This window comes from Erythrolamprus reginae, chromosome 6 (genome assembly GCF_031021105.1).
Source record: "Erythrolamprus reginae isolate rEryReg1 chromosome 6, rEryReg1.hap1, whole genome shotgun sequence".
Classification (NCBI taxonomy): Eukaryota; Metazoa; Chordata; class Lepidosauria; order Squamata; family Dipsadidae; genus Erythrolamprus; species Erythrolamprus reginae.
Genome location: NC_091955.1, coordinates 80,342,666 through 80,363,233, shown reverse-complemented (window position 1 = coordinate 80,363,233; position 20,568 = coordinate 80,342,666). Strand labels below are relative to the sequence as shown.

General features: G+C 40.3%; 1 protein-coding gene across 1 annotated transcript in view; it reads right to left on the bottom strand.

The window, feature by feature from the left end:
- Positions 1–20,568, bottom strand: part of PKP2 (plakophilin 2) — an 80,304-nt gene that overhangs the window by 37,266 nt on the left and 22,470 nt on the right. The window contains exons 4-6 of the mRNA XM_070756356.1: positions 17,245–17,380; positions 10,689–10,896; positions 3,454–3,631 (exon numbers count right to left, since the gene is read on the bottom strand). Coding sequence (XP_070612457.1) covers positions 3,454–3,631; positions 10,689–10,896; positions 17,245–17,380 — 522 coding nt within the window. The remainder of the gene's footprint in view (positions 1–3,453; positions 3,632–10,688; positions 10,897–17,244; positions 17,381–20,568) is intronic.

Below are 20,568 nucleotides of genomic sequence, written 5' to 3'. Positions count from 1 at the left end.
TTTTATGCTTTGTGCCAAGTTTTTTCATCTGCTGTGAGTTTTCTATTGGTACAATAGGAAGGAAAAAAAATGTACCAGCAACAAATGAAAAATTTGTAACAGTACCTTTCAGACTGAAGGAAATAAAATCCTTGAATGATTTTTGGAATCTGACATGGCTAACACCCAGCAATATGTGACGTATTTCTTTGTTCTTGCAAAGTTTACTTGTGTCAAGGCTACTATTTAATTCTGTCAGGCCCCAAGGACAAAGAACAGGTGGAATTTGGTCTGAGTACTAATTATTGGTTGTTGTTGTTGTTTTGTATTATTGTTTTATAGACAGAATTTTGCCAAACTAAAATAACTGTTTGCATAACTACAGACATACGTTAGGGAGGATCTGCTTTAACCCTATTCAGCTTGGCCAAGCATTTCCAAACTCTTGCATTCTCTTTGCCCTCTGGAATGCAGCCCCTCCTTGCTGAGAATCCAGACTACATTCCCACCACATATTCCCAGTAATTAAGATAGGTGGTTGCAACTATTTTCCCATCATAAAGAAAGCTCTTATTTTATCTAAGTTCCTCAAAACTAATTTTTCTGGGGCTTCTGCTGTGAGTCACGGCTGATTGAAGACATCTTCCACGATTGAGTGGATACTCCTGCTAGACAGAACAAAAGATCAGGGAATAACTCTGTCCTTCAAAGCTCTCTGGAGAAGGAGAGAATGGGAGATTGCCCACAAGTGCTCTGACTGTCAGCTTCTTTCAAGGAGGCTGTAAAACAGCAGTCTCCCATGAGTCTGAGTATCAGGAACTGAGGGATATATTTTTGTTTTCAGTAGACTCATAAACTTTAGTAAGAACGCTCAGCTAGCCTGCGAGTCCCATAGATTGCAAGGCGATCAAACTGGTGAGTCCTAGAGGAGATCAACTTTATTTATTTTATTTTATTTTATTTTATTTTATTTTATTTTAATTATATTATATTATATTATATATTTATTTTATTTTATTATTTTTATTTTATTTTATTTTATTTTATTTTATTTTATTTTATTTATTATTTTATTTTATTTTATTTATTTTATTCGATTTTTATGCCGCCCTTCTCCTTAGACTCAGGGCGGCTTACAACATGTTAACAATAGCACTTTTTAACAGAGCCAGTCTATTGCCCCCACAATCCGGGTCCTCATTTTACCCACCTCGGAAGGATGGAAGGCTGAGTCAACCTTGAGCCGGTGATGAGATTTGAACCGCTGACTTTCAGATTTAATCAGCTTCAGTGGCCTGCAGTACAACACTCTACCTGCTGTGCCACCTGGCTCCCATTTAGAACTTTAGAAGGACGGATTCTGAAGACGAAACTCAAATACTTTGGCCACCTAATGAGAAGGAGTGACTCACTGTAGAAGAGCCTAATGCTGGGAACAATTGAGTGCAAAAGAAGAAGGGGATGACACAGAATGAAGTGGCTGGATGGAGTCACTAAAGCAATCGGTGTGAGATTAAATAGACTCCGGGTATGGTAGAACACAGGAAGGCCTGGAGGAATGTTGTCCATCAAGCTGTGATGGGTTGGACATGACTTCATGACTAGCAACAACAACAATATCAAACCAGCCTAGCTCACTTTCTAATCACATTTGGAAATGTTCAATTTAACCACTTCATGGATATTAGAATAATTGGATCTAGGTTGCGCCTCCTCTCCCACCCCAAGCCTGTGGAAAAATTGTCTTCCATGAAAGCCCTGGTGTCACTGGTCTAAAGGGCCTTTTGAGATACCCGTCTTTTGAAGAGCTGCGTAGTCCATGGAATGTATGACAAACCCTTCTTAGTGACAGCTGCTATACTCTGGGAGGGGGAGGGGAGGTCTCTTCATTCAGAATACATTAAGCCTTTCTTATATTTTGCAAACAGGTGAAATATTCTAACATGATTTTGGTCCTAGTTGACTCAGCGTCTTTCACGCGAATGACTATGATTTAATTTGTTAATGTTTTGTTGTTCAGTGCCCAGAAGACACTAGGGAGTCTTCAAATATTGAAAAAAACCAAGCACCACATGAGATATCACTTCTGAGCAGTTCCTCTACTATTTGGACCAGGAGTCACTGCTCACAGTCACTCATGCCCTCATCACCTCGAGGTTCGACTACTGTAACGCTCTCTACATGGAGCTACCTTTGAAGAGTGTTCGGAAACTTCAGATCGTGCAGAATGCAGCTGCGAGAGCAATCATGGGCTTTCCCAAATATGCCCATGTTACTCCAACACTCCGCAGTCTGCATTGGTTGTCGATCAGTTTCCGGTCGCAATTCAAAGTGTTGGTCATTACCTATAAAGCCCTTCATGGCACCGGACCAGAATATGTGCGAGACCGCCTTCTGCACATGAATCCCAGCGGCTGGTTAGGTCCCACAGAGTTGGTCTTCTCTGGGTCCCGTTGATTAAACAATGTTGTTTGGCGGGACCCAGGGGAAGAGCTTTCTCTGTGGCGGCTCTGACCCTCTGGAATCAGCTCCCTCCAGAGATTAGAACTGCCCCCACCCTCCTTGCCTTTCGTAAACTTCTTAAAACCCACCTCTGTCATCAAGTGTGGGGGAACTGAGACATTTCCCCTGCCTTTTTAGTTTTTGTGCATTATATGACTGTATGTATGTTTTTTATATTGGGGTTCCTTGCTTTTTAGACTTTTTAAATGTACTACTGTTATTTTAGATTCTAATTATTAGATTTGTCATTATGTATTGTTTTTATCACTGTTGTGAGCCGCCCTGAGTTTATGGCGAGGGGCGGCATACAAATCTAATAAATAATAATAATAATAATAATAATAATAATAACAACAACAACAACAACAACACACGCCCCTTTAAAAGAATAGCAGCTTTAATAAAAACGTCATTTCTAGGAAGTGTCTGACTTTGCTCTCTTTTTGCCCGCCAGACATTCCAAGCTCTTTCTATCCTCTTGGAAAGAGCCCCAAATCCGGGACCGCCTTCTGCCGCACGAATCCCAGCGACCAGTTAGGTCCCACAGAGTTGGCCTTCTCCGGGTCCCGTCAACTAAACAATGTTGTTGGGCGGGACCCAGGGGAAGAGCCTTCTCTGTGGCGGCCCCGACCCTTTGGAACCAACTCCCCCCAGATATCAGAGTTGCCCCCACCCTCCTAGCCTTTCGTAAGCTCCTTAAAACCCACCTCTGTCGTCAGGCATGGGGGGAATTGACATTTTCCCTCCCCCTAGGCTTATAAAATTTATGTATGGTATGCTGGTATGTATGATTGGTTTCTAAATTGGGTTTTTTAAAATTAACTTAAATATTAGATTTGTTTACATTGTATTGTTGTTGCTGTGAGCCGCCCCGAGTCTGCGGAGAGGGATGGCATACAAATCTGATTAATAAATAATAAATAAATAATAATAAATATTCCATCACAGCCTTGCAACTGGATTACAACTCACCTCAGGCATCCTGTAGCATTGTAGAAGATATCAGGGTCAGGGATGATGCTCGATTTTGGATAATCTCTATCTGGCCATCCAGTATAAGGAATGAGGACAGTTTCTGTCAATGGCTGCAGGGCTTCCCGGATCAATAAATTTTTCAGCTGGTCATTGGAAGAGAGATTCCACAACAAACCTGCAAAGGACATTAAAGGGACAGGATGATAAAGTGGCTCTTCAGGGGGTTTTGTCAGAAAGATAATGGATAAATTAATGGAATTCACTGAATTCTGGATCACACTTATTTCATTCCAGTGCTTAAGTTTCCTTAATCATAAAGTGCTCAAAAAATAAAGGGAGCACTCAAATAACACATCCTAGATCTGAATGAATGAAATATTCTCATTGAATACTTTGTTCTGTACAAAGTTGAATGTGCTGACAACATGTGCAATTGATTGTCAATCAGTGTTGCTTCCTAAGTGGAACAGTTTGATTTCACAGAAGTTTGGTTTACTTGGAGTTATATTGTGTTGTTTAAATGTTCCCTTTATTTATTTTTTTGAGCAGTATATATTGGGTACATAAAGAATTCCCCTGACACATATCTTGCCAATATTTTGATGGCAAATCTAAAGTGAATATATGTAGTTTTCGCCATCAAAACTTTACCACTTGAACTTCTATTTTTCATATTTTCATGCTGGAAGCCTTCTTTGCCTACACAAACTTCACAGTACACCTAAGTCTTGTGAGCTCTCTGGCTCATTGCTAGAGCAGAGATAAACAATCTTCCCGCTGTTCCTGAAGTAAAAATATCTATCTTCTTTCACCTTTGGCCGCTGTTTGGGGCTACACTAAGAGTTGTCATTCACTAACCTCTGGAGTGCCAAAGTTTCTTTCCTTGGAACAGAGAATTCCTATTTTATTTATTTTACTGAGATCTAAACAGAATCAGTGTTATTAATAAAGGCATTGTCATAATTTGGTTTATATTTCTGGAGAAGTTCAAATAAGAGAGAGGTTTTTTTTCTTAGTAAAACTTCTGGGCTGGTTTTAGTTGCATAGGAGTCCAGCCAGATTAGCCAATTCCTAAAATTTTGCCAAAATGTAGCCTAAATTTGAATCAGAAGACACGATAGAATAGAATAGAATACAATTTTATTGGCCAAGTGTGATTGGACACACAAGGAATTTGTCTTGGTGCATATGCTCTCAGCGTACATAAAATAAAATATACATTTGTCAAGAATCATGTGGTACGACACTTAATGATTGTCATAGGGGTCAAATAAGCAATGATGAAGCAATATTAATACAAATCTTAGGATATACGCAACAAGTTACAGTCATACATTCAACATGGGAGGAAATGGGTGAAAGGAATGATGAGAAAAACTAGTAGAATAGAAGTGCAGATTTAGTAGAAAGTCTGACAGTGTTGAGGGAATTATTTGTTTAGTAGAGTGATGGCGTTCGGAAAAAAAACTGTTCTTGTGTCTAGTTGTCTTGGTGTGCAGAGCTCTGTAGCGACATTTTGAGGGTAGGAGTTGAAACAATTTGTGTCCAGGATGTGAGGGGTCAGTAAATATTTTCCCCGCCCTCTTTTTGACTCGTGCAGTATACAGGCTCTGAATGGAAGGCAGGTTGGCAGTGATTGTTTTTTCTGCAGTTCTGATTCTCCTCTGAAGTCTGTGTCGGTCCTGTTGGGTTGCAGCACCAAACCAGACAGTTATAGAGGTGCAGATGACAGACTCAATGGATGGGGTTATCAACAGGAATTCTTTCAATAGGAGCAGTGTTTTCTCAACAGGGACCCTTTAAAAGTTGTACGAGGCCTGCCCAGAAAGTAATGCACAATTTTTTTTCTCAGGGTACAGTAATGGTATGAATGCAAAACTTTAGATATATATTATTTGAATTGTCAGGAGTGCATGTGTAAATTTTGTGAAATGGCGCCTGTAAGTGATGTATGTTATATAAGCAGCGTGTCGTCATTGAATTTCTCACTGCAAAGAAAGAAACTGTTGGGACATTTACAAACATTTGTGTACAGTTTATGGAGAATCTGCAGTCGACAGAAGTACGGTTAGTCGCTGGGCACAGAGGATGAGGCCATTAGAAGACGGTTCGGCAGTGCAGAAATGGCTTCGTGACCAGAACAAGGAGTGATACCGACAGGGCATACACACCCTTGTGTCTCGCTGGAGGAAGGTCATAGAGCAGGATTGAGATTACATGGAAAAATAGGGAGTGTAGAAGAAACATTCTTTCTTGTGTGTAAGTTTCATTGTGTTCAATAAATAATCGTTGAAGAAAAAAAATGTGGTGCATTACTTTCTGGGCGACCCCGGTAGAACTTTATGGGCTTGTAGAAATGAGGCACTCCCTTCTGGAGTTCTTCCTGAAATAATAATTCTTTGGCAGTGTTTGCAATAATTAATCTACCAGTTATAACCCTGAACTTTTGCTAGAGCTATGATAAAAGTAAATTTACTTTTGGGGCTATGAAGAATTTATTAACAATGGGGTCATCTTTGTTCCTCGTGTTTAAAAGGTAATAAAACCTGCCTACTCTGGTGATTTAATAATTCAGATTAAAAGTGTGCCCAGGGAAGGGAAGTCTGGATCTAATTTGGAATTTGATGAATCTGTAAAAGTTGACGGTAAGCGTTTAAAAGTATCATTCCCCCCCATTTTTTAAAAAAAAAGAAGAGGCTTTGTAAGTATCATCTGACAGTATATCACATGCACATTGGATCTGTTCTACAAAGAGAATAATTGTTCAGCTCACTGCTCTGAATTCCAGAGCACATCTTTTAAATCTTTGTTCAGTGCACATGGCATTTAAATCTCCACACAATACTTTTCATTCTTGGCTCCTGAATAATCATCCTTTTGAAAACTGCTAATATAGTAGCTGTATTGTCATGTTAGGAAGGCAAGGGAAACCACTTAGAGGCAGGGGTCTGCAAACCTTGGCAACTTTAAGACCTGTGGACTTCAATTCCCAGAATTCCTCAGTCAGGTGGCTGAGGAATTCTGGGAGTTGAAGTCCACAGGTCTTAAAGTTGCCAAGGTTGCAGACTCCTGGCTTAGAGAGGGCTGTAAAAGCACTATGAAGTGGTATATACGTCTAAGTGCTATTGCTATAAGCAATATGTAGGATTTGGGCATTATTGCTATATTTATTCTCCTATAGAGGATAATTTTTTTAAAAAAAAAGATTTCTTGAGATAAAAAGAGTCAAATTGGCAGTCTGTTAGGAAAAAAAATGAAATTAGCAAATCTTAATATGCACTGATCTTAGTAATAGTTTCAATGGACATGTACATATGTCCATAATCAAAAGTGTCAGCTTGGTAGAATAATAATTATTATTAATAATAATAATTTATTAGATTTGTATGCTGCCCCTCTCCGTAGACTCAGGGCGGCTCACAACAAAATAGTGACAGTGTAACAAATCTAATATTAAAAACATTCTAAAACTCAACATTGGAACCATACAACACAATCATACCATACGTCAACTGTATAAGCCTGGGGGATATCTCAGTTCCCCCATACCTGGCGACAAAAGTGGGTCTTTTGTAACTTATGAAAGGCAAGGAGGGTGGGGGCGGTTCTAAACTCCGGGGGGGAGTTGATTCCAGAGGGCCGGGGCCACCACAGAGAAGGCTCTTCCCTTGGGGCCCGGCAGACGAAATTATTTAGTCGACGGGACCCGGAGAAGGCCAGCTCTATGGGACCTTATCGGTCGCTGAGATTTGTGCGGCAGAAGACGGTCCTGAAGGTATTCTGGTCTGGTGCCATGTAGGGCCTTATAGATCATTACCTATAAAGAATCTTAGTGCGAGAGAGGTGGGGCTGCTTTTCGTATTTACATTCTCCTCATGAAAGGCCTTCCTGTCTGCCTTGTCCTATAATCCTTCCTGTGGAAGGAATGTTCTTTCATTTTTTAAATGTATGTTCTGAGACAAGATCAAGTGCAGGTTAGATGCTCCCCAAAGGCTTTTTGGCTCACCTTCAAAAGCTAGTTTGCGCCGCCTGAGCTTTGCGGCTCTCTCTCACTACCACCTTTGCGCTATAATATATAAAGAGAATGTGGGTTTCTATTAATCTGGCAGTTATTCTTCCAGAGTTCTCTTTCGGGAGACTTTCAACCTCTGTCATAAAACATGAGTAGTTGACGGAACAGCAAATGCAGCCAGTTCTTACAAAGCTATATATGATCTTAGGAAAGATGCTTAAATAATCCCATAAATTAAAAAATTAAAGGAGTCCCTACGGATTTTACTCCGCTACTCATTGCCAACTATGGGGGAGATGTTCACCTCCGTTTCAAGGCCACTGAGACAGTGCTGTCTGAAGACATTTCTGCAGATGTTTGGCTTTAAAGATTCATAGAAAAGCCAGTTTTCTTTATTTTGGAGTTGAAAATACAAGTAGTACTTGACTTCAACAATTAATTGTGATTTAATCATGTGATCAAAATTCAAATTCTTGGCTACTGGTTCATATTTATGACAGTTTTGCAGTGTCCCAGGGTCATGTAAACCCCTTTGCAACCTTCTGACAAGCAAACTCAATGGGGAAGCCAAATTCACTCAACAACTGTGTTACTAACTTAACAGCTTCAGTGCTTTACTGGCAAAAAAAATTGTACAATAGGGCAAAATTCACTTAACAAAAGTTTCACTCAGCAACAGAAAGTTTGAGCTCAATTGTGTAAATTGAGCACTACTTCTATTTATCCCAGATTAAAATATGGTGGGATAGATAAGAACGACACTTTCCGAATCTGTGGTCATCAAATGCTAAAATCTACACTTTTTAAAGATTACAGTGCCAGTTCATAAACATATACTGTGCACAACAATGCAAGTTAGAAAGAAATACACACCACAAAATGCATTAAAGTGGAAAGGCAAAGAAATGTGTCCAGATTTCCATTTAAGTTGGAGACTAGATTCCAGGGACCATAAAACAGAAGCTTTCTTAGATGTCTAAATGACCATAATGAGAAATATTATGGTGGTTTACAGGACTCTATAATAATTGTACAAGTTCTTCCTCGTGTTCTTACATAACAATGTTGAGATACAATACCCCACTATAAACAGTTAAGAAACATTGATAAGAGAAAACAAACCAACAGTTTTGAGAAAGAAATTTCAGAAAAACTGGTAAAATTTAGATTTCCGGCTATTTAGATAACTGGGAATAAACAACCATTGTATTCCGAGCACTTTTATTGCACAAGATTTTAACTAAACCTCTAAAACACAGAGCCTCAGATAACAAGAGATTTCTTCCCACCACCTAACGATAAGATTTTAACATGGCTCAAAAGCATCTCCAATGGTGAGAATGCAAAAAGAGCAATCCCTTAACATGATTTATATCACGTTCGGACAGTCTCCAAACATTCCTGAACAATGACATAAGGGCTACACAATCTATAGATGTGCTAATCTAAAGGTAATGCTATCAACCTTTCTACAACTTTCCGCCCACCCCATCACCATCACAGGCTGATTAATTTGCAGTTCTGATTAAGCTGAAGAGAGGTTGTCATCATTCCAGAGAGTGGGATGAAGTTTGGCTTGAACTCTGAGCCCAGTGTTTTCCTCTGCTTGTTATCGCCGCATTGCAAAGCTATTACGTTACAGAGTCATGGGACCCTTTTTCATTGTCTATGGTGGATGGCTAAGGCATGTAAGGGCATTGTTCTTTAAGGCTTTGCTAGGTTTAGCTTCAAAAGAAGAAATGCAGTTTCCGGGAAGACCGCTGTTAGCCTGCCAATAACGAGACCTTTCTGTTTTCACTGTAGTTCTTCTCTTGGGCTATTTTGCTTTCCCTAAGAAAAGTGCATACCAAGGGTGGATGGGCCTGAAATCAGCAGGGTGTGAAGCCAGAACCAAAAGCGATAGTCTAAATTTTTCTCTGACATCTTCTTCTCTCTCCCAATCAATTTCGCCCAGGTCAGTAGACTGCCTGAAGGAAGCATATTATTATTTCCAGACATATGAAGTCCTGGGATTACTAGATAAGACCATGAGACCATGATCTTAAGACCATGGCTTAAGCCCATGCACATCTGGAAAGGGCTAGAAGGAAAGCTGGAATAGGAATTGACACAGCTTCCATTATCATACCTCGATGTTCGATTACTGCAACGCTCTCTACATGGGGCTACCTTTGAAAAGTGTTTGGAAACTTCAGATCGTGCAGAATGCAGCCGCGAGAGCCATCGTGGGGCTTCCAAGATTTGCTGTTTGGTTTTTAAGTAATGATAGGGTTTTATATGTTTTTAATATTAGATTTGTTCCACTGTTATTTTGTTTTTATTGCTGTTGTGAGCCTCCCCGAGTCTTCGGAGAGGGGTGGCATACAAATCTAATCTAATCTAATCTAATCTAATCTAATCTAATCTAATCTAATCTAATCTAATCTAATCTAATCTAATCTAATCTAATCTAATCTAATCTAATCTAATCTAATAAATAAATAAACAAACAAACAAACAAACAAACAAACCTACATGGGATTCCATGTTTTCTTGATCTAGAAAAGTGAATATTTAAGAGGGACATTTGCCCTGGAAATATAAATTCTGTTCATTTAATGGACTGACCCTAACATGTATTTTGGTATTCTACCCCACTGATTTAATAAAGCGTCTTACTTCCAAAGCCTAACTACTGCAGAATAAAAAAACCACAACATATATGTACAACAAGGGGGCACAATCTAAGGTTAGCTGGGGGAAAGATCAGAAGCAACGTGAGAAAACATTATTTTACTGAAAGAGTAGTAGATCCTTGGAACAAACTTCCAGCAGACATGGTTGATAAATCCATAGTAACTGAATTTAAACATGCCTGGGTTAAACATATATCCATCCTAAGATAAAATACAGGAAATAGTATAAGGGCAGACTAGATGGACCATGAGGTCTTTTTCTGCCGTCAGTCTTCTATGTTTCTATTAGATGATTTTCAGATGAGTTTTTGAAAAGCTAAAAATCCATCCAATGGTTATGTAGTTACACAGGTCTTTTTAAAAATAATAAACTATTTAAAATACAAACATGATGAATAAATCATGATATAAAAAAAATGTTCTCTCAACGTTATAAGATACTGGAGAACAACCCATACTAAACCTAGCACAACATGTATGCGCAATAAACCAGGATATCAGTTTTAGAATCTGTATCCATTATGAAACTGTTTCTCATTATTTACCTGTAATTTGCTTTTTAGTCTCCACGTCTTTGGTTTGTCGCAATAATCTCAGCAGGATTGTAACGCCTTTCTGCTCAGACACTTCCAATTTGTTGTCGTTGTCTTCATATACCAGGTTCCTTAAAGCTCCACATGCTGCCCTCTGTACTTCCTCATTCTGCACATTCAGCATCTCCAGAAGTTTGGGAATACCAACTAGGGAATACACCTGTGAACAGAAGGTCATTTATTTTTATATGGATACCTTTTTGTCTCAAAGGGTTATTTGATTGTTGGATGAAATCAGTAAAGATACTATATTGCCCAGAAGTTTTCTTCTAAAACAAAATCCCAGCGTCCGGTCAGGTCCCACAGAGTTGGTCTCCTCAAGGTCCCATCAGCCAGACAATGTTGCTTGGTGGGACCTAGGGGAAGAGCCTTCTCTGTGGGGGCCCCAGCCCTCAGGAATAAGCTCCCTCCAGAGATTCCTCCTTGCCTTCCAGAAAAATTTAAAGATTCATCTTTATCACCAGGCCTGGGGTCATTAGATCTTTCTCCCTGACCAACGAGTGCTTTTAGTGTGCTTAATCAAGTGAATGATAATGAATGTTTTAAAGTTTTTTAGGATGTTTAATGTTTTTAAAAATTATATTAATTGGATTAGATGCATTACTATGTTTTTTATATATGTTGTGAGCGGCATACAAATCCCTCATCACCTCGAGGCTCGACTACTGTAATGCTCTCTACATGGGGCTACCTTTGAAAAGTGTTCGGAAACTTCAGATCGTGCAGAATGCAGCTGCGAGAGCAATCATGGGCTTTCCCAAAAATGCCCATGTCACACCAACACTCCGCAGTCTGCATTGGTTGCCGATCAGTTTCCGGTCACAATTCAAAGTGTTGGTCATCACCTATAAAGCCCTTCATGGCACCGGAGCAGGGTATCTACGAGACCGCCTTCTGCCGCACGAATCCCAGTGACCAGCTAGGTCCCACAGAGTGGGCCTTCTCCGGGTCCCGTCAACAAAACAATGTTGTTTGGCACGGCCCAGGGGAAGAGCCTTCTCTCTGTCGGCCCCGGCCCTCTGGAACCAACTCCCCCCGGAGATTAGAATTGCCCCCACCCTCCTTGCCTTTCGTAAGCTCCTTAAAACCCACCTCTGCCGTCAGGCATGAGGGAACTGAGTTATTCTTTCCCCCTAGGCCTTTACAATTCATGCATGGTATGTTTGTGTATATGGATGTTTGGTTTTACAATAAGGGTTTTTAGTTGTTTTAGTATTGGATTTACATTCTGTTTTTTATTACTATTGTTAGCCGCTCCGAGTCTACAGAGAGGGGCAGCATACAAATCCAATAAATAAGTAAGTAAGTAAGTAAGTAAGTAAGTAAGTAAGTAAGTAAGTAAGTAAGTAAGTAAGTAAGTAAGTAAGTAAATAAGTAAATAAGTAAATAAGTAAATAAATAAATAAATAAATAAATAAATAAATAAACTTGCACCTGAGTGATGAAACTCATTCAAGAAAAAACCCCATCTGAGATATTCTAACAAAATGTGACTTAGTACATTTCCCCAAATCATTAACCATGCTTCGAAAAGAGTCCGGGCACAATAATCGAAATATTTAAAGGTAGTGCTTGCTTAATGGCCTTAACTAAGACTGGCAACTCCACCAGAGTGGTTGCTAAGTGCACCAAAGACAAATTCCTTCTGTGTCTAATGACACTTGGCCAACAAAGAATTCTACATTTAAATGGGAAATTGCATGAACTGAACCGTGTTCGCACTTTCACACCTTTGGCTTTTGTTTGCCTCTTAACCATTCTTCCACCCTTTGCAATGGTGGAATTCTGCTTACTTCTCTTTGTACATAACAAAAGCAGTGCAGTCACACCTGGGACTGGTAGCTGCAGGCCTGCTGTGCAAACAGTTTATATACTCCTTTGAAATCTCCTCCTCTCCAGTCTGTCTACTCAATGGTGGGTTGGGATGGGAGGGGAGGGGTCAGGTACAGGACAACATATACTGACTGTAATGGTGGCTAATTTTTTTGGCACTTTCATTACTTGATTGATAAGCAAGGACTACCTGTATTGCCTATCACTGAGATAGCTTATTCACATCAATTTTTTCTGTCCTAGCCACTTTTTACAGTGGCAGGATTGAGAGCATTTTAACAAACTGCATCAATATGTTTGTTTTGGTGACAGTGCCTCAGATAGAAAGTCCATAGAGAGAGTGGTAAAGACAACTGAGAAGATTATAGGAAAGTCGCTTCCCATTTTTCAGGATACTGCTTATAAGCGCTATGTGCTGGAAGCACTTTCATTGGCACTTTCATTACTTCATAATAATTGATAAGCAAGGACTACCTGTATTGGGTATCACTTTGCCTATCGCTGAGCTTGCTTATTCACATCAATTTCCTGCATTGGATGAGGAATGCATCTTTCTCCTTCTGTCCTAGCCACTTTTTACAGTGGCAGGATTGAGAGTGTTTTAACAAGCTGCATCAATGTTTGTTTTGGTGACAGTGCCTCAGATAGAAAGTCCATACAGAGAGTGGTAAAGACAACTGAGAAGATTATAGGAAAGTTGCTTCCCGTTTTTCAGGATACTTCTTATAAGCGCTATGTGCTGGAAGCATTGTTAGAGACCCCACACACCCACTGCATGGTCTGTTTCTGTTGCTTCCCTCTGGGAATATCCTAGCAGGATACCAGGATCTGTAATGTAGCTTTGTTCCCTATGCCATCTGTCCGGTAAACTTGCAAGATTCATTCTTCAGATTCAGATTCAAGCCTTTATTGTCAGAGTACAACATGTGTACAATGAGATTGGCTGAGCCTCCCTTTGTGCACCACCCCAACCACAATACAACTCACAGTGAAAAACAGAAAATCCCTAACCCAGTGAATCGTACTAACAAACAAATACCCAGTTGTATTGCACCATGTGAATGTATTACATGTTGCACCAGCCTTACAAATCAATTGCACTATGTTGTTGTAAAGTTATTTTTTTCATTCAGGAGTCTGGCAGCCCATGGATAAAAACTGTTCTTTAGCCTGTTTGTATGGCTTCCTATGCTTCTATCTATCTATCTATCTATCTATCTATCTATCTATCTATCTATCTATCTATCTATCTATCTATCTATCTATCATCTACCTACCTACCTACCTACCTATCATCCATCCATCCATCCATCCATCCATCCATCCATCTACACACTTTAAAATAAAAGCCACAAAATAAAAGCAATTGAGCCTCATGGAACATAGACCTAGGAATAATTAACACATAGGAAGTTAACAAATATCTGGCCAGGACCAAAATTGCTGAATTCTGAAGACTGCAGAAGAACATCTAAAGCTTTTCAGTTTTGAGTGAGGTGTTATGAAAGTCTAATTTATCTCGAGTGCATAAAGAATGGAATCCTTGAATTAAAAAAAAACCCACTTTCTGAGCCAGATCTTTGCTAAATTATATTAGAGTAAATGCTCTGCACAAATAGTTTTCTGATTGTGATGAAGTGTGTAGCGCAAAGGAGATAAAAAGGAAGGAAATAGAATTTGTTTTGATAGTTTGGGGAATGCTCAACACTTCACTAAGATGAGTATTTACTCCTTGTTTATCAGTTGTTGAAGATATGAAGGCGGTTCAGGCTTTATTAGGGCAGGATATTGCTGCTAAATAATGTTAAGCCCTTGTACAAACAGTTTCATAACACTGTTTTAAAGCGGTTGATGTGTCAAATATAGAACTGAAACAAGAGGTACAGAATTGTGTGGGCCGAAAGTGCCGCAAAGATTTCCAGTCCAAAGTCCTCTGGGAAGGTGAGGACAATTTTTTATTTATAAAGGAGCAATAGAGAGAGCTAGACCTTGTCTCCTATTATGGCAGGAAACTGGTAAACGAAAACATAGTTCAGTCAAGAGCTCACAGAGCTCAATCTGATGTCCTTCAGATCTGTTAGAATCACAACACTAGAAAACTCAGTCAAGTTTGTGAAACAGCCGGAGGCTGGGAGTTATACTTTCTCAAAATTAGAGGACACCAGACTAGAAAAGTGACCTTGTTTCAAGAGATATCTACCATGTAGGATAAACATATAGATAGTTCTCTGGGAAATCATGTGGCAAAAAGGATGGCCATGAGCTCTGCTTGTTATTGTTCATAGTCACTAGAGTAAAACGTTTGTGGGCTAAGACCAAACTTATTTTAATTTATATACCTCATTCCCTTTCTTTCTTTCTTTCTTTCTTTCTTTCTTTCTTTCTTTCTTTCTTTCTTTCTTTCTTTCTTTCTTTCTTGATTGGATTTGTATGCCACCCCTCTCAATAGACTCGGGACGGCTAACAACAGTAGTACAAAACAGCATGTAAATCCAATACTAAAACAGCTAAAAACCCTTATTTGTAAAACCAAACATACATACAAACAAACAAACATACCATGCATAAATTGTAAAGGCCTAGGGGGAAAGAATATCTCAGTTCCCCCATGCCTGACGGCAGAGGTGGGTTTTAAGGAGCTTACGAAAGGCGACGAGGGTGGGGGCAATTCTAATCTCCGGGGGGGAGCTAGTTCCAGAGGGCCAGGGTCACCACAGAGAAGGCTCTTCCCCTGGGCCCCGCCAAAGGACATTGTTTTGTTGACGGGACCCGGAGAAGGCCCACTCTGTGGGACCTAACCGGTCGCTGGGATTCGTGCGGCAGAAGGCGGTCTCGTAGATACCCTGGTCCGGTGCCATGAAGGGCTTTATAGGTGATGACCAACACTTTGAATTGTGACCGGAAATTGATCGGCAACCAATGCAGACTGTGGAGTGTTGGTATTACATGGGCATTTTTGGGAAAGTCCATGATTGCTGTTGCAGCTGCATTCTGCACGATCTGAAGTTTCTGAACACTTTTCAAAGGTAGCCCCATGTAGAGAGCATTACAGTAGTCGAGCCTCGAGGTGATGAGGGCATGAGTGACTGTGAGCAGTGACTCCCGGTCCAAATAGGGCCGCAACTGGTGCACCAGGTGAACCTGGGCAAACGCCCCCCTCGCCCAGCTGAAAGATGTTTCTCTAACGTGAGCTGTGGATCGAGGAGGACGCCCAAGTTGCGGACCCTCTCCGAGGGGGTCAATAATTCCCCCCCCCCAGGGTGATGGACGGACAGATGGAATTGTCCTTGGGAGGCAAAACCCACAGCCACTCCGTCTTATCAGGGTTGAGTTTGAGTCTGTTGAGATACTTTACAGGAGACTTTCAATTCAATTCAATTTCAATTTATTAGATTTGTATGCCGCCCCTCTCTGTAGACTCAGGGCAGCTTCCCCTCACACCAGAGGTGGGCTGCTGCCAGAACATCTAATTGCACATAGCCCCACATCTCTGGAACATGAGTGCGGGATCGAGCGCAATTACTTTTCCTGCACTTGTGCAGGTAGCAAAATAGCACATAGGACACGTTTCGGCAAGGTTTTTTGCTTCCTCGCATGCGTTTTTGTGCATTTTTGCTACCTGCACAGGTGCAGGAAGCGTAATTGCGCTCGATCCTGAGCTTGTGTTCCAGAGCCACGGGGCTGCGTGAAATTAGGCGTTCCGGCAGTAGCCCACCTCTGCCTCATGCTATTCTATTCCTACCACAACAATGGATACTAGATTAAAATAAGAGAGGCTGTTTGGCCTTAAATCATCTTGTGAGCTGTGTGATTGAATGAATACTTGGATCTGAAACTCCCCATCCAAATCCAAATCCACAGGCACTTTCTTAAAAGTATGTATTTTTGTATAAAGTGGTACCTCTACCTCTACTTACGAACTTTTCTAGATAAGAACTGGGTGTTCAAGATTTTTTTGGCTCTTCTCAAGAACCATTTTCTACTTACAAACCAGAACCTCCGAAACTGTAACCGGAAAAGGCAGGAAGAAGCCTCCGTGGGGCCTCTCTAGGAATCTCCTGGGAGAAAACAGGGCCGGGAAAGATGGGAAGAAGCCTCTGTGGGGCCTCTCTAGGAATCTCCCGGGAGGAAACAGGGCTGGAAAAGGTGGGGAGTAGTTCCCATGGGGCCTCTCTAGGAATCTCCTGGGATTGTGGTTTCCCTAATTGCACGGGTCTGACTTGACCTACCCTGCAACAAACTACAATGGAAATTTCAGTACTAAATGTGGTTGTAAGTTAAGGACTACCTCTATCTCCAATGTACCCTATTATTTAGTTATTTTGTGGCTAAGTGTTCCATCTCAATTATCAACCATATCCAACACTGCTCAGTTTTCTGAAAATAGCCAAGTTTGGCTAGGCATCAATATGGACTTATTTCGGTTGACTGCTCCTGAAAATTAATTTTCTTGTTTGTTTCACGTCTGCTACTCTCTTCTCTTCAACATGCATTCCTTTGAGAAATCAGGGCTCATCTGGAGCTAAATGAGTTAATATCCACCGAGGACTTCTTCCAGGTTGTTTTCCCATTCCCTTCTGCCCATTATTTTCCTCCGCCAATTCCGTATACAAAGACTTTATATGCAAGAAGTAATTGAAAATCTGAAGAAAGAGGGGGGGAAAATATCACTTACTTTCCTTCGGGCTTCTGCTCTCTGAAAGCTCTCGTGCTGTATAAAAACAATTGCGGCCAGAACTCGAGAGGACAAAGGATTTTCAGTTTGCAATATATGTACTGCCCGCTCTAGGTTCATTTCTCCTTCTGGATTCCTGGATGATTTAAACACAAACAGACACCAAATCAACAGGAGAAGGCAAAGATAAACTCTTTTTGAAGAGGGGTCTGACATAATCGTGTCCACCATGTAGCTTTCTTGGTACAAATTTTTGCCACTGAATTTCCTGGGATATTTTCTTATTCCTACTGCTTTGGGGTCCCCCGACCATGCAGACCTCAACCTCTTTAACTTCTGACCCAAACAAAACCTACAGTGGTTAAAAACAGCCACCAGATTTTCTATGAGAAACTTTAGTAAAATAAGAGCTTTGTCATTAAATGTCATCTTCAGGGGACAAAGGATGATGGATTTATGATCTTAAAGTTCAAATCAACAGAGGTAAAGATTCATTACCCTTACATAACTGTTCTTTCCTTTATAACTTTCCCTTATTCAGTCAATTCAAGACCAGATTGGACTTGTAAAATATATCAAGAAACACAATCTCCCAAAAGCAAAGCTAGGACGCAAAGTGTATACGATCTGGGTATGATTTGGGTTTTTATGGGTTCAATGAATGTTTGAATCATCACACAACATCACACTGAACCAAAGCTAATCAAAATGATAGACAATATATAATAAAGCAGAACCATTTTGAATTTCAGGTTGCATTTGATCTATCCCTTCATAGAACACTCTTGTATGAAGTCATTATATGCAACATATATAACTTTTCTATAAACTGTTGTCCAATTTCATATTACTATAGCCTTTCTAACTTACAGTATAGAAAGTATAGAAAGTGTTGTGGTTAGCTCTGGCCCAGCTCCTGCCCCAAGGACTATGGATGTGGGGGAGACATCCACATGCTGCAGGCCTGTTTTGCCCCCGGTGGTATCTGCTGATGAAGGCTCCTCTGACCAAGAAGACATGAGTGACAGGGAGGAGGAGAGTGTGGCAGACAGCTCAGAAGGAGATCAATTATCTAGCTCCTCCTTGGATTCAGAACAAGAGTTAATGATACAGCCACGCATGCGGAGAGCGATGCATAGGCAACAACAACTGAGAGATTATTATCAAAGAAAATGAGGCCACCTGTGGTTGGGTGGGGCTGTGGTGACTAGTGAGGCTGCTATAAATAGCAGCCTGTGGGTTTGGCCATTGTGGAGGATTATCTGATCGTTGTGTTTCGTGACTGCTTTACTGACTTTGACCTTTTGTGTGCTGCTTTTCCCCCGCTTTGAAACTAAACCAGAGCAAAGTGTGTTTCACTTTGTGAAAGAAGAAGGACTGTGAATTGCCTCACAGCTGCAAGCTAAGTATCACAGAACTGATAAGGGACTTGTACAAATTACCAGTTTGTTTGGAGACGAGTGCTCTTTGCTATACCAAAAGAGAGCTTAGGTTAAGTGAATTTTCATTATAAAGAACATTGTTTTGAATTTTCAAACGTGTGTGTCTGAAATTTGTACCTGTGAATTTTTGGGAGGAGTCTACCAGAGAGCCCGACAAAACAGAAAGTATAGAATTTAACTCCCATAAGCTTCCGACCCCTTGGAAGTTACTGATGCCTCTAGCTAGCAAGAAAAAAGAAAAAACTTATGGGTGATTTAAAGAAGAAAAAATCCCCACACATTAATTATCTTGATGGAGCATTTTATAATAACTGGCCTTACTACTAAGCAAAGGGTATTAGCTATCTCAAAGAGCAGGTACAAGTATAGATCAGTAGTATTCTTTCTCCCAAGGTTTCTCTTGAACCTTCACAGCTGTTTTGAAAAGTAGATCTTCAATTTATTTATTTATTTATTTATTTATTACTTAGATTTGTATGCCGCCCCTCTCCGAAGACTCGGGGCGGCTCACAACACGTGGAAACAAATCATAAATAATCTGACAATTTAAAATATTAAAGATTTTAAAAAGACCCCATATACTAACAGACATACACACAAGCATACCATATATAAATTAAACATGCCCAGGGGGAGATGTTTCAGTTCCCCCATGCCTGACGGCAAAGGTGGGTTTTAAGGAGTTTACGGAAGGCAGGAAGAGTAGGGGCAGTTCTAATCTCTGGGGGGAGTTGGTTCCAGAGGGCCGGTGCCGCCACAGAGAAGGCTCTTCCCCTGGGGCCCGCCAACCGACATTGTTTAGTTGACGGGACCCGGAGAAGGCCCACTCTGCCATAGGGCCAGCTATAGGGCCAAACTATGTTCCATTGCAGATCCACTACATAAGGCAACCTGTTCTGCTTATGCCTATGGAAAACTATGATGATAATCCATGCACTACATTGTTATATAAGTCAAGCATGAGTCTATTTTTCCAGCCATTCTCAATTAAGCTGATAATTCCCAAGTTTAGTCTAATGTCTGTAATTGCCAGTATCACACACATATACTGTACAGTATTTATTTTACTGAGATATTTTTGATCATTTATTGTGTATCAGCTCAGTCTTTCAATTTGCTTCCTATCAGTGAATAGCAATCTTAGGACATAATTGGACACAATGGCAATATTTGTCTTTAAAGTCATCAGCCTTGCCCACAGTTTGCTTCTGTGGATGGATATAACCAAGCTATAGAAACCAAACATTTAACAATTCTTTGGTGCATAGAACAAGTCCTAACAAGCCTATCAAGAAGCAGAATTCTTCTGAGAGTTAGCAAGATGTAAGTTGACTTCCATGATAGACAAATTCTAGATTCAGACCATGAATTATTTTAACAAATCTCCAAGCCATTTGTCTAGCATCTTGACTAGGCTATTATTAATCCAAATAAATGTGTTATTGGTACATTATATTGAATCTTTCTTTTAAGGGGTTGAAAGTGCACAATGATATATATTTTTTAGTCTCATAATTATTATATGAGATTAGTAAAAAGGTAGTGTTTCAAATATTCCATGGCTCCTCCTGCTTAGTTTCAAATATATGTAGAACTTAGGAATCCTTAGTTCTCTAGATCAGTGTTTCCCAACCTTGGCAACTTGAAGAGATTTGGACTTCAACTCCCAGAATTTCCCAGTCAGCATTTGCTGGCTGGGGAATTCTGGGAGTTGAAGTTCAGATCTCTTCAAGTTGCCACGGTTGGGAAACACTGCTCTAGATGTTGTTAAACTAAGTTTTCTCATGCAATGTACTCTAAAGCCACTTCTGTTGTTTACCTGAGTTTGGTTGAACACAATTCTCTTTATTTAATGGCTGGGTTCATACATGATATGCCAACT